The following is a 14,960-nucleotide window of genomic DNA, read 5'->3' on the forward strand; positions in this document are numbered from 1 at the left end:
ATGTGAATCCGGTAATTAGCAAAATGTGCAAAGAGGAGGGAGCAGTCTTCCTTCATTCTTCGTAACTATCAGGACTTTCTATTTTTTTAAAATACAACCTCATTCATATACAAAACAAAACTTCCATTTGGTGGGAGAGGAGATTCATTCGTCCACTACCATCATCCAAAACTCCTAATTCTCTACACACAAAAAATAAAAACACACACTCACAATATCTGACAATCATCTTCAACCTATACTCACACGAGTTCTCCTCATTCCCACAATACTAGATTTCTTTTGAAACAAAATCACAACACAGAGAGTAAAGACAAAGAAACACACAGTGAGTTGTAAACAGATTTTGGGAAGGATTTAACGACATTCACACACAAGCAGAATCATCCAGTATAAATAATCCATCATTTTCTAAGTTATAAGGCTTTTTTTTCAGAAGGCAAAGAGAAGCAAAGGTACTGAATTACTTTTGAAAATAATTTAATGAACCATATAATACCTTTAATGAATTCCAAATTTGTTTTAATGAATTCAGAAAAAAATGAAATCTGGACTAATAGGGTGCTGGAAGTAATACCGTTGTTTTTTTTAACAAAGAAGAAAGAAAGATAAGTGGGCTGCTTTTTTCATTTCACGCCATGCACTCCCATATAAATTAACCCCCATCCCTTGTATATTTTATTTTTATTTGTGGGCATGTTCATAATTTACTTTACTTTATGCATTTCATGTTCACTGCACAGACACCACTGTTTTACTCTGTTTCGGCTGTCACTATACACACCACACATTTAATTGCTCACCGCACCACGCATTCACTATCTCGCATCCCTGTATGTTTTATTTGCTTTTACCCTCCGCTGCCCACCCACTTTGTCTTCCAGTTTTATCCCTCTTTTTAGTTATGCCCTATATTTTACATATACATCTATGTTTTTATTTTCTCACTAATTAAAATTTTGTACTCTTTTTACTCAATATTCATGAAAATAAAACTGCTTTAAACAATAATAAATGTAAATTTTTAAAACAATAAAAAATATAAAAACTATAAAGATTAAAATTTAAAAAATAATTTTTCACTGATTTCTTTTGGATGTTTGTACGGTGGTCCATGTCGTCCAATATCCAAAATTAAAAGTACAATTTTTCGTGCGATCGTATGTGTTGTTTTATTACTTGAATCTTTATTTCTTAAAAAATAACTTAAAAATACGTTTTCACTATTTTCTTTTTGGTATTTGTTAGGTCATCTGTGTTACAGGACACTCATTTTCAAATAATTTAGAAGTATCAAAACTTTCAAACTAATCTTTCTTTTAAACTATGTTGCCCTTGATTTTCCAGTTTGAATGAAAATACAAAGAGCGAGATTAATATTTGTTGGTCTCAAAATTTTCAAAATATATTTTTAGTTTTTTCTTGTTATCTTCTTTTATTCTTATTTCCAAAAAAATAAACATTTAGAAGAAACCACACCATTTTTCATATTTGACTAACTAATGTTGTAAGGTGCTAATATTCTTTTTATGCATAACCGATTTTTGAATCTAAAATGCAGTTTTATAAACCAAACACGTATTTTTTACAGTTTTTCATAATAAACTACGATCATGATTCAAAAACTTTATTTTTAAATCTATTTTTTTATTATTCGTCATCCTGTCAGTTTAAATAGCAACACTTAGCCTTATAATTATCTTTACCAGATTTTGGTACGGAGTTATCAATATTTATTGAATAAATATTAATGTACATACATTAATTTATCTAAATCATTATCTATATTATTATTATTTCATAATTAAAATAATTTATATTAAAATTATAAAAAGTTCATCGTCTTTATGGAAGGATGTTGTCATTTCTTTATGATATCTATCCGACTATACTAGCTATTTGACTATTGTTTGTAGTCTCTGATGTGGCTTAATGGATTCGATTTCTGTTCCCAATCCTAAACCTAAACAAATGTTTTACCTGAAATGGCCATGGAATGAAACAAACCCTAATTCTAGTCCTGGTCCCTGCAAGTTTGAGGGTCCTTGGCCATTGAAATCTCTCCAAAACCTTGGTTTAATACCTTTCAATTTTGCGAGCTCTGTTTCAGGTTGGAAAAAGAAAACGACTCTCACACAGTCGGAGGCAGAACAGAGGGCATTTGCTTCGGCTCTGGCAAGCGCCAAGGAGGCGACTTTGGTGGAATTCTACTCAGCCAAGTGCAGGCTCTGTAATTCCCTGTTCAAATTTGTTTCCGAAGTCGAAACCCGGAACTCTCACTGGCTCAATATTGTCATGGCTGATGCTGAGAATCCCAATTGGCTACCTGAGGTATCAAATGGACCTTTTCACAAACTAAAATGCAGGTGTGTCTATATATGTGTGTGTGAAAATAAACTAAACTGTAGAATTTTTCCACATTATTTATTCTAGAAGCTAATTTCTTAATTTCTGTGTTATATAATTCATCCTAAACTCTGAATTATGTTTTTGCATAGTGAGTAAGGCTATACTCTAAATTATGAACAACATCTGAATGCGGCTGACCCAGACCATGACTATAATGTTATTGATTGAATACTACTTTAAGAAATAAAGACATTGTTCATTAAGTTTTCATCTTCAGTTTAAACATGAATCATGTGGAATAACTATATTTTTCAATGTTCATCCCCTATAAAAAAATTCCCATCAATTGGTAATTTTCATTTTTATGCTCAAAGAATTAAATCATGATACTTGAAAACCTGTAGTTTCCACTGACGACACCCAAATGAAAAGCGGGTTAGCATGTGTTAGTTGCACCAGTTAGTTAGATAAGCTTAGAGATGATTGGGTATACAAAGAAATAAAAAGAAAAGATATCACTCTTAGTTTGGAGTGGAATTGGGAGAAAAACACTGGTTTGTATCATTAGGTTGTCTTTCCTTTTTACCTATCAGATAGGCTATTCATTAATGATTTCAGATCTGCCTTCATTGTTCAAAATTATCTTGAGAAACATCGTTGGCTGGTGGAGCAATATATTTGAATAGTACCTTCAGGAAGTTCTGATTGATTGTTACTGATTTCTGCAAACCTTTAGTAGTAAGAAATAAAAAAAAAAAACTCAGTATTTGCTATGTGGGTTTCAGAAGCAGAATGTTTTTTGGCTTTTGCTGGCCTTTGAGAATCCCCACATGGGATCAAACTTCATCTCAGCCAAGGTTTCTGTTTGGTTGCATAAATTGCATGAGCATTCTGTGCATCCGAGTTATTTCCTGGGCTTGGTAAATCCAACTGACATTTTTTTCGTACAAGAGTTCATGATGCTGAGTGTTATTGGTTCACTTCATTTCTGTTACTGGATTGTTGTAGAATAATAATGGCCATTTAGTATAATGGAAGAGACAGAAAAAATGAACTAGTAAATCTGGGAGACAGATAAGAAGGCTGTTCTTCTAACAAGCATGTAGGAAAAATAAAAAATAACCTATTACAGTTCTGGGAAAATGAAACTAAGTTACAGCAATTAAACCCTTTTCTTAACAGAAACCCTTGATAAAAATAATATCTATCTATTGCAATAGATCTAATTCTAGTATATAAAATAATTTTCATGAATAGGAACTAAACGACTAGAATAATACTTTTACAATAACTGTTCTAGAGTAGTATGGACAATACCATGCAGCCACGCAACAGCATAGGTGTTATGATGTTAGCTATGTTTTTTCTGTTATGGAGATTGGTTTATATGCCATTGGACTGTGAAGAATATAAATTTTGGTTTGATGTTTTGTAATTATTTTATATTGTTCTGTTTCTTTAATTGTTGTGTATAAACTTACATATCAGTTTGGTTATTAGGAAGAATTTAATGGGGCATGGGGGTTTAGCAAATAATAAGATAATTATTCATTTTATGCTGAACCACGTTTGGGCAGACCTGACTAAGCCATTAGGTTGACGTTCTGTGACTCTGTCTCCTGCTCCAAGCCATGCTTTTTACCTCTTCAAGATGCAGACCTGTTTGTCAATTTTGTTTTCCTCAAATGTGATTGTGGTCAATATATCCCTTTGAAGAAGTATTGTTTTGTCGTCTCTTCATCTCTGTAACTTTGGCCTTTTTTTTTTTGTTCATTCTTTCAGAATGACCTCTACATGCAAGCAAACCATGCAAATTTTATTTGCACTACTGTTTCTGCTTAAATTGGCCTTAACCCAGTATCTTGTCTTGGATTATGTACATCATGCATTGATGCTGCTTCCATGTTTAACCTTACCTTTCAACTGAAAAAATGCTGCTTCCTTGAATATCTCAATTATCACCGTATACTAATAAAAATTGATGAATGGGCAATGCCCAAATTTGTCCAAACTAAGACATCCATCCTAGGATCACACTTCAGCCAAAAATTATCACCATATACTTAATTTTCTAGATCCATTTTCCATATATGTCCTTCGGTGTATATAGTTTCTGTAGAAATGTGATTTCGGCGTATTCCCATGTGAAACTTGAGATGATGGTTCTGTGAAGAAACATCAGTTTTTTGGAAGGATCTGGAAGAACATATTACATATTTTAATTATAAAGTAATATACATTTTCAATAGAGAAGATACATGAGCCTTTATCTTTTTCTTGATGGAAACAGTAGAATTTCAAATTTAGGAAGCAGTTGGAAGTTTTGTTTAAATACCTCAGCTTGCTATTCGTAGAAATTATGTTGACCTTGAAAAAATCTATTTACTTGAAATTCCTTTGAAATAGTTCAAGCTCTCAGTACTATTGTATTACCTTCATTTTGGTGTTTTTTTCTATCTTCTGATTCCTGAAGGATAATGTTGTATAGAAATCATTGAACATGTTATTTATTTGTTTAATATCAGGAGAATCCATTTTGTTCTCATTACTTCTTGCTGACTTGGTTTTGAATGTTCGTATCGCAGCTCCTTCATTATGATGTTAGCTATGTTCCTTGTTTTGTGCTTCTCGACCACAATGGCAAGGCCCTGGCAAAGACAGGTGTCCCGAGCAGTCGTTTACACGTTATTGCAGGAATCTCCCATCTTCTCAAAATGAAGCGCCCTCTGTCAGAGCGGCTGCAGCGGAATGGTTAGCGTGGAAACAAACCAAGAGGGGGGGTGAATTGGTTATATTTAAATATTATCCCTTTTTAATATTTTTCTCTTAATTTCTTACTAAGCAGATAATTTAACGTAAATAACAGAGTAAGGGAAAGAGAAAAATTACACAGGTATTTTATCCTGGTTCAGATCACTAGGATCCTACGTCCAGTCGCTTATCTCAAATAAGATAAAACTTTTTCACTATCACAAAACTATTACAAATATTAGTCACACAGAAAAACAATTTGTAACAGTTTAGAAATTACCACCTCTCTTGAAACCACAAGAGATGAACTTACACCTCCTTTGAATCTTCACAAAGGATGATCACCTCCTTCGAATGCTTCACGAAGGATGATTCTCTTCCAGACACTTCCTCAGACACACCAAGGATGATCAAGCTATTCCTCTGTCACCGCAGTACCACTTCAGGACTTTGCAGACAAGAGTTTCCTTAGCTTCAGTAATTTCACAGAGTTCTCACAATAGTTCAGAGTACTTGAGCACAAGGGAAGAGTTGGATTTGAGAGAAAATGAGAGTCTATTTATAGACTCATCCAAAGGCTCCTCCATTTTCGCTTTTAGACTTTCTGACTGTGTTAATCGATTAGCTACAGTGGTTAATCGATTAACAACCCAACGGATACTTCAACGTCTCTAAAAACGGCTAGTTTTTCAAACGGTAACTATGTTAATCGATTAACAGCCCTTGTTAATCGATTAACGTTAATCGATTAACACCCCTTGTTAATCGATTAACACTGAAATGCTGTGCTTCGCCATTTGCCTCTGGAACAATCGATTAACGCCCTCTGTTAATCGATTAACGTTAATCGATTAACACCCCTTGTTAATCGATTAACACTGCACAGATTTTGCTCTTGATTTATTTTTACATCACTTTTGAATACATACAAGAAACTACTAATTTTCCTATGATCATACAAATTTTTACAAGAGGTTACAAGTCTTCAAAGATCATTCTTCATGAGTCTTGTTTGTTCTTGACTTGATTTGGACATCATCAAAACTTCATCTTCATCATTTTGCTAACACCCTCAACAAAAATGAAAATGACGGATTATGAGTAAGTGAAACCAAAATTTGTTGGTTGATTGTTTATTGATGTAGATGGCTTGAATTACATTTTATACAAACAGTTTATTATCCTTCTTTCTTTCTCATCTCCTATTTTTATTTTTTATTTCCTCTGTCCATGTTTGTGGCGCATAGTTTAGAACGCTGAACTTGAATAATCTACCTTAAATCCCGTCACTTGTCAAATCTCTTATTAGCGAACTATATTCGGTTCAAAAAGGAAAAATAGACCACAATTATTTTGTTTTACGAAATTACTGTTAAATTTCAAACTCGTGATTATTATTTAACCTCTCATACATTTTATTACTATTATTATTATTATTATTATTATTTGTAACTTTATATAAATAGATAAGTCGTTTTAGAGTTGCATGTACTATTTTACTCTTATAATTACTACAAGTAATTTTCTTTAATAATTTTATTTACACTTTTCAAATCTTTTTATCTTATCTAAATATACAGTACATTGCAAACAACCTATTATTTATTGTGTTATTACCATTCTTACTTGTTTTACTATATGTCACAAAATGCCTTTTATTAATCATAATAGATATATGGATATATGAGATAAAGGGACAATGGTAGAGAGATGTTAGTGGTGGAAACACAACATTCGTTAAAAAAAGTTATAAACTATTAAGGAAGATTGAATTTAATTGTAAAGAAGAATAGAGATGTTATGTGCCCTGTTTTTCTTTTTTTAACTGGTTTGTGTGTGAAGAGTGTGAATGGGTCTCTTATGGTGGACAAAATGGAGATAGGGAGAAGAAGGAGCCTGTGAAAACTTCAATCCGGAAGAAGGAAATTCATCCACTCAATCCAATTTTTTTTGTTTAATATATTTTAGAATGTATATACTTCTAAAATATATTTCTGGATTTGAAAATATTTTTCAAAATGTGTATTCTGAAATATATATATTTTTAAATGCATTTCAAAATACATATATTTTCAAATTCAAAAATAGTTTATGAATTGTATAATTCAAAATTATTTTTTTAAAATACATTCTAAATTATATAATTTGAGAGATATGTTTGGATTTGGAAATACATTTTGAAATGCACTTTCTGAAATGAATTTTTTTAATGTATTTTGAAATGTGTATTTTAAAATGTGTTTTGGATATAGAAATATCTTTTGGATTAGAATATAATTTTCTTTTAAAATGTATTTTGAATTGAGCAATCCAAAAAATATAAAAATATTTTTTCATTGGTACAATTCAAAATGTATTGAAAAAACATTTCAAAATGTATATTTTAAAATATATTTTCAGATTCCAAAATATTCACATTTCGAAAGAAGAAAAAAAGGGAGGTAGAAGAAGAATCAGCCAAATACTAACTCTGACTTAGATAAAGTTGCTGATGAATGGTTTAAGTAGAAAATCTTTAGTAAAAATGTCTACAGCTATTTGGAGGATGAGACTCAAAGCAAGACCTTAATTATGTTTAAATATTTAATACCCTCGTAAAACACGAGGTTAACAGCTATGTGAAAAGAGCTTTTATTATTATAATATAAAACAATTAAACGAGAATAAGTTGGATAAGGATCATTGAGAAGGTAAGTGAGCCAATGTAACTCACATGTTCCTGAAGCAAGAGTTCAGTACTCCAACATATATTTTTAAAATTCTGAATCATTCATACTATATTAATCCATTTTTGAATTTGACACTGTCAGAACCCAATTTAAAACCCACTAAGAAACCCTGCTGAATGGATTACAAGTGTCGCGACGAACGGTTGGATTTCAGAGAGTGAAAAACAGGTGGCGGCTAGAGAGTGGACGTTCGTCTTTGGTAGTGGGCAGTAGTTAATGAAAAATTTTCAAACGACGTGCCACTTCTCTGCATGCGACTTTCTTCTCCAAAAACTCTGAAAAACCATTTTCTCCTCCTTCTCTCTAGAATTCTTAACCTTCTCTCTACGAAATCTAACACTTTTCTTCCTCTGATCATCCCGTAGATCACACTTGAGCATTTCTGGCGACAAGGGCGTCCGTTTGAACCGAACAGCTTTCTGTTCTGAGCTGGTAAGTTCATTCCTCCCTCAGCTGTAAGTTTTCAGTCTCCTGCAAAACCAGATTTTCTGGGTTGCATGGGTTCATCCTCTCATTCTGTGTGTTTCTGTTTTTATGTTTTACTTAGCCTCATAACGTGTGAGCTTAGGATTCTAAGAGTTTAGCGGTGAGCTTTCTGTTCAACCGGTGAACGTTCGTCTACGTCTATTGAGAACTTTCGTTCACGCTCAGAGGTAAGGGAAGCTTATTTAATTTAACGTACGTTCGTTTTTCATTGAATGCATGTTGGTTGATTGACTGAATGTATATGATGGTTGCTATGTATGAATCTGGAAATTTAGAAATGTATGAATGCATGACTTTATGAATATGAATGTTGAGAAATGAGTGAAAATGTATGACTGTATGAAGTTAAATTTTGTGGAGTGAATTGAAGAGATTATGAATTTAATACTGGAAGTTATATGAAAATGTATGATAGTAATCTGACGGTCTTTGACCGTTCGGTTATGGTGAACTCGGCTGAAACTGGATTCTTTCATTTGGAGAGAATTCCAGTTGAGGACGAGCGTCTTTTCTATATGAATTCTATTCACTCATAAGCGTTCAACCAAGGAACTTCATTTCTTGACGTTAGATTGAAAATTCCAATTTATTATATGAAATTGTATACCTTGTTCGTTATTGAACATTTATAATTCTCAAGTTTTATTCTATGTGCTAGAGGTGCTTGGTCTTATACCAAGCGCTCATATTTAGTAGTGTTAGGTTTTATACCAAGCGCTCGTACTAAGTAGTACTCGGTCTTATACCAAGCGCTCGTACAAAATGTTTAGTCTTCTACTAAGCAGTTATTCTTGTTTCCGAAATCCTTTTTTTTTCTCTAAGTGAGCGTTCGTCCAAAATGTGTAGCGTCCGTTCTGTACATGTTCAGTATTCGACTGAAATTCGGTTCATTGATGTTTCTCATAAATAAGTTAAATATTTTCAACGTACGGCCTATTCGTACTATTCATTCCGTAATCCTTAGTGGGCGTCCTACCATATCATTCCTAATATTGTTTAGCCTCGAGACTTAGTGTTCGGCCTAGGTTAGTTGCGTTCGGGTTGAACTCTTAAGAGCCAGCTCATTTTACCTGGTTCATCTGGAAATCACGTTCGTTTTCATTGGCCTCTGATAACTAGTCCCGTACGAAGTTTTCTTTCATACTCAGGGAGTAAATTGCTGGAATCAGTTGTTCTAGAATTAGAGACGTTTTGGTCTCGCTACCGTCGTTAGGTATCTGATATCCTAAGGGATCACGTTTGGCTTAGTTGAGAAAGTATCTTGTAAGATGATGAAATATAATATTGATGAAATGGTAATGAGTTATGAACGAGCGTTCCGGGGAGGAATGTCTCATGAATGTATATTGAAATTGGTAAAATATGAATATGGGTAAGTTAAGCTGGCGGCTCATCCTGATGTTCAATGATTACTCTTCTCACGTAGAGAGGGGTAAGTCATGTGTGCGAACGGCAGGAGGTCCTTAGTCCCTAAGTTAACATGGGCGACGTAAGAACGGACTAACCTCGGGTGGCAGCTGTCCAGGGCATCCCAGTTACTACATCACCCGGGTGCACGAGCGTTGTAACTACATAATTCATACAGTCTGGACAGTCTGAGTCTAGTAATTGGCTTTGTATGTTTTATTGAATGATGGATGATGTTCGTTTGAATTGTGTGAATTTTTTTCTTAAATATGTATGATTGAATTATGTGACGCTCGGGCACTGACGAGGGCGGGGAGTGATCGCCGGTGCAAAGCGTCACGGACAATGAGCGGCTCCTGGCAGGCTTCCAATGGAAGGGGTCCATGGACGAATCGGACATACACCGGAATGAGAGGGATCTGGAGACTGTATAGGTATGGGACTATACAGTTGAAGGATAGCTTAAAGGAATTGATTTGGCTACTCATATCACCAAAATGCATTTGCTTTTCGGTAGCCTGACCCATAAGAACTCCATGGTTAAGCGTGCTTAGCCTGGAGCAATTTAGGGATGGGTGACCTTAGAAAATTTGGTAGAGGTAGAAGTGAAGATCGAGCAGTAGGACGTTCGGTCAGTACTTGTACGGCCGTTCGGCCATAACCGTACGTTAATTTTGTAAGACTGAAATGTAATATTATTATATGTGATTATCCTATGTGTTCGATTTTCTATTTTGAATTATTGGGATGTTACAGACACTATTAAATAAAAACACTTAAAAAAAATATAAGCGCTAAAATTTAATTCATTAATAATTATTTTTTCTTTAAATAATATACTTGTATTTTTGTATATTTTCTACTAGTTATTTTTTCTCTGTCCACTGTCTTTCAATTTAATCAAACAACTCTATTTTTTTTTCTCATCTCTCCCTTGTTTAACTTTTATTTTTCTCATCTCTCCCTTGTTTAACTTTTATTTTTCTCTTCCACTTTCCTCAAATCCAAATAATGGCTAATTGTTTTCTACGTATAACACTAGGTTGTCAAAATGAGTGTTTAAGCGTATATCGAATAAGAGTCTACAATCATATCACTACAAAAATTATTTATTTTAAGAGGGCTTTTTTTATGGCGGTTTTGGAAATCCTAAATACATTCCGGCGGTTTATACTTAAAACCGCAAGTAGGTTTTTTATTTTATATTTTTAGAAAAATTTTCTGGCGGTTAAAACCAAAACGCCATAAAATATATTTTTTTAGAATAATTTTTCTAACAGTCTAATATTATTGTTCAGTCTTTCTCCCGCACCTTCATTTCTAATGTCTTAAATCTAAGCCTTAATTCCCTCCCTCCCTCTCTGCTGCCTTCGTCAAAATCTTCCCTCAAACTCTTTCCCCAAATCATAATCTTTCCCGCTGCGTGTTCGTGTTCGTGTTCGTTTCTGTTTGGGCTGAGCGTCGAGGTGGAGGCGGCGAGGTGGAGGCGGCGAGGTGGAGGCGGCGAGGTGGAGGCGACGAGGTGGCGAGGTCGAGACGGCGAGGTCGAGGCGGCGAGGACTCTGTTGAGGCGATTTTTATCAGTTCCGTCTCCCTGGTATGTTCATCTTATCTCTTCAATCTTCATCTTATCTGCTGAGGGTTTTCCATGTCTTCCATCATTCATAGAGAATTTGATGAGACCTTCCCCCTCTAGTCACAGATCATCCACAACCACACTATCACAAACAGTCATCTATGTTATTCCATTATCACTTGCATTTCCCCTGCCAAAACCTTAAATTCGAGAGCAGGAAATCTGGCACCGTAAAAGAAGCGGAAGTCGCATTGCTGGAGTACCTCAACTTATACGCCAACAAGCCCTCCTTCTTCCATCACACAGGAACACTTCTTCCTTTGTTTCATGGAGTTATTTTGAAGACACTATGATAGAAGCATTGTGATGATAGACACTTCTTCCTAATTTGCAGGTTCACATTTGATGGAATTATCTTTCAAACTTCTGCAATTGATTCTGGGTAGGATGTCCTTTGAAATATTCCAGAATAATGACTTATTTGACATTTCAGTTATTGTAAGTGTGCTTCTATAATATTTCTATTTAGTACTTAATTTGTTTTCATTTTTATTAACTAATCTTGCATCATGGTAAATAAACATATATAATGTCTTTGGTGAAGCAATATTTTTGACTCGTTCCTCTACAAGTGGCAGCAATAGCAAGGCAATTTGTTGTCTTGCACAATTCCTTGAAATTTGAAGCTCTCCACTTGCTGAATGCCATTCAAACCTCAGAAGTTCCAAGGGAAGAATCCAACGGATAAGAGGAATGTACTGCTTTATTAGCTGTTGCGAACTGTGGAAGTGATAACTGATTTAGTTGTTTGGTTCATTTCTGGTATGTCTCTCATTCTCTCTACTGTCGATTCAATTGAATGGTAGTTGTTTCAAGATCTAATTAGCAATGAGAGAAAACCTTTCCATCTTTTATTAGTGCTTTATTTTCATCTCAGAAAAAAAGGTTCTCATTTTCTGAAAGTTTCTCCTTCCCGATTTAATTTTTTTATGACGATAGAGCTCCTTTCCTAGGGTGCTCTGCTACTGCTGTATAAAATTCATAGTTTTTATGAAGTTCTATAAATATTGAGATTTATCAAAATTTGATTTTAGATAAATAGTCCTTTTTATTCTCATTAATTCTACTTGGGTCTTAAATATTAAGGTTAGGCAGTTCCATTTTTCATGTCTGCGAATTGATTCACCCTCCCTTTCCAAGACAGTCAATCTGCCAAAGCTAAACTTTTTAGTTGGGGACATGGGGAATTGTGACTTGAACTTTGGTGTTCTACCTATTCTATCATGTTCCATTTGTACCTCTAGTTCATGTTGTTCAGATTTCTACAACAGATGTTTAGTGTTAACGTTGGGATTCATTGTACTACGATCTAAATGCCAAATGATATAAACTATGCAGTTGTTCAAGATTAGTGATGAAGTGATGATTGACGCAACGGATAAGGGCAATATTGCACCTATAATAAACCATTCTGTAAGTCATTCTGACGAATCTTGTCTTTGGACTCTGGTTTTGCGCCGAAGGTAGAACTTTTTTTTTTGAATCAACCTGTTCTGTTATAGTGCATGCCAAACTGCTTTGCTAGGATTATGTGCTTGAGTGATGAGGAGAATCAGATTGTGCTTATTGCGAAGACCAATGTTTCGGCTGGTGAAGAACTAACGTACGGTTTGTTGTGTTTGTATATTTTTAACGTTTGTGCATTTAAGGAATCATGCATATTGAACTGAACGTGACAAACATCATATATAATAATATAATAATGTCTTACTTTTAGGAATGAAGATGCTATTTAGCTTAACATTTTTTGTCTTTAAATGTTGCAACAGGTATAAAGTTTAAGTTATTCTCTATTCTAATTGGTTTGATTCTATCACAATTCTTCTTATTAATTTGATGTTGTTACAGGTTTGACTTACTGAATTTAGTTTGTAGATTTAGTCATTTTTCTTTAGTGATGCTTTTTTCGTTGATTTTCATTTCATTTCTAGTATTCATAGGCACTATTACATTTCTTTGTTGTTTTGTGTGTAGCCTTGATTTTAATTTGTTTGTTTGTTTCAATTTTGTGGAAGTTGATTTAGTTTTAGAGTTACTTCTAGTTAAGAAATTAGATGTTATTCTCCATATTCTAGTCATCCCTCTGCAATGTAAATGATAATATTATTATTATATCAAGTTCCCGAAACCCTGAATTCTTCCTGTTATAATATTATTATAACAAAGATACAATTATTAATTTTATACTATAACCAAAACATTCAATTTAATTAATTTAGTTGTGCTATTGTTCTTTCATAATATAATATTGTTCTGACATGGTGGAAAAATATGAATTTATTTTTTGTCTATATGATGGGGCCCGGGAGGAAGGTTTGCCTAAGGGAAATGGCACATTCAGGTGGAGTGATGGATTATGGTTATTAACATATATACTACTAACATATATATGATTATGATTATTAACATATATATGATTTTAGTTCTTATTTACTCTTAGATTATGGTTATTGTCTAAACATATTTGATTGTTAAGTATTATAGTCCTCGATCATTTTAAAAGAAAACTAATTCCAGTGTTGCTTACCATCAATAATTAGATGAGGGGGATGATCCTTGATTGAAGCTTTGGACGCTGAAATAAATAACTAGAAGTTGGAGCTTTCGGTGCAAGGTTCGATTTTTCACTAAGCATTTGTTTTTTTAATTATGTTCAATGTTTTAGGATACTAAATTTTGATGCTTAATATTTGTTTATATTGTTTTAAGGTTAGCTACAAGGATACTATTGGGTCATCAAAGGAAAAAAAGAGATAATGTCAAACTCAATAGAAGGGCTCACCCAACAACTCTACTGGATTTTTAGACTTTAGAACATTTTAATGGAATTTTTTCAGTAATTATGTGAGGTTACTATTATATCATAGGTTTTAAAGAGGACTTTATTAGTTTATATATTAGTTTATTAGAAGGTGTAATTAAGTATAAATGTACTACATTATTTGAACAATTTGTTGTATTAGATCATGATTACTATTTATTTTATAATATTTAATTTTAATTTCAAATTATTTGATTGTGTGATTGATATATTAAAGAGTTTTTATCATAATCAAATAAATTATAAATAATACAAAAAAAAATCTACATTGCATTTCCGGCGGTTTTGAAACCTCGATTTTGAAAACCTCTACAAATACCGGCAGTTTCAATAAAATCTCTGCAAATACCGGCGGTTTCAACAAAACCTCTGTAAATGTCGGCGGTTTCTTCTAACCCTGGTTAGTTCCGGCGGTTTTGGGAAAACCCTCGCTAATACCGGCGGTTTTCACAAAACCTCCGCTAAAACCGTCGGTAATTTTGTGACGCTGGTTTTCCCAATGGTTCTTGTAACCGCGGAAAACATATTTTTCGGGGGTTAAAACCCCGGTAATGTCAAAAATAACCCCTACTAAAATTACGTATTTTTGTAGTGTATTAATTATATTGAAATATTTCTTATGTATATACTAATAATTTTCTTATATAATATAAATTATTTTATTTACTAAATATGATATATTTATTATAAATATTAGTATAATAATCATACATTTATTTAATTGAATTTATATTAAGAAATTGTTGTTAATAAAATTAATTACAAAAGATATAGGAATAAC

General features: G+C 33.3%; 1 protein-coding gene and 1 long non-coding RNA gene across 8 annotated transcripts; both read left to right on the forward strand.

Moving 5' to 3' along the window:
- Positions 1–1,856: 1,856 nt before the first annotated feature.
- Positions 1,857–6,298, forward strand: LOC148194618 (uncharacterized). 2 transcript variants are annotated; one of them, XM_088096717.1, is made up of 2 exons: positions 1,857–2,331; positions 4,935–6,298. In XM_088096717.1, exons 1-2 carry the CDS (start codon positions 1,933–1,935, stop codon positions 5,103–5,105), a joined length of 570 nt encoding a protein of 189 aa, XP_087952843.1. In that variant the 5' UTR covers positions 1,857–1,932; the 3' UTR covers positions 5,106–6,298. The 2 variants fall into 2 exon arrangements, with proteins under 2 accessions (XP_087952843.1, XP_087952844.1); XM_088096718.1 differs by having other exon boundaries at positions 1,858–2,366.
- A 4,727-nt stretch (positions 6,299–11,025) lies between these two features.
- On the forward strand, positions 11,026–14,366 carry LOC124830921 (uncharacterized). Of its 6 annotated transcripts, none has more exons than XR_015781505.1 (7): positions 11,026–11,319; positions 11,419–11,796; positions 11,903–12,120; positions 12,697–12,771; positions 12,861–12,961; positions 13,899–13,972; positions 14,068–14,366. It is a non-coding gene; the product is annotated as an uncharacterized LOC124830921 (long non-coding RNA). The 6 variants fall into 6 exon arrangements; XR_007028222.2 differs by having other exon boundaries at positions 11,425–11,796; positions 11,931–12,120; XR_007028220.2 differs by having other exon boundaries at positions 11,027–11,319; positions 11,931–12,120.
- Positions 14,367–14,960: the final 594 nt, after the last annotated feature.

Source organism: Vigna umbellata, chromosome 8 (genome assembly GCF_029865625.1).
Source record: "Vigna umbellata cultivar VRB3 chromosome 8, Vumbellata_1.0, whole genome shotgun sequence".
Taxonomy (NCBI): domain Eukaryota; kingdom Viridiplantae; phylum Streptophyta; class Magnoliopsida; order Fabales; family Fabaceae; genus Vigna; species Vigna umbellata.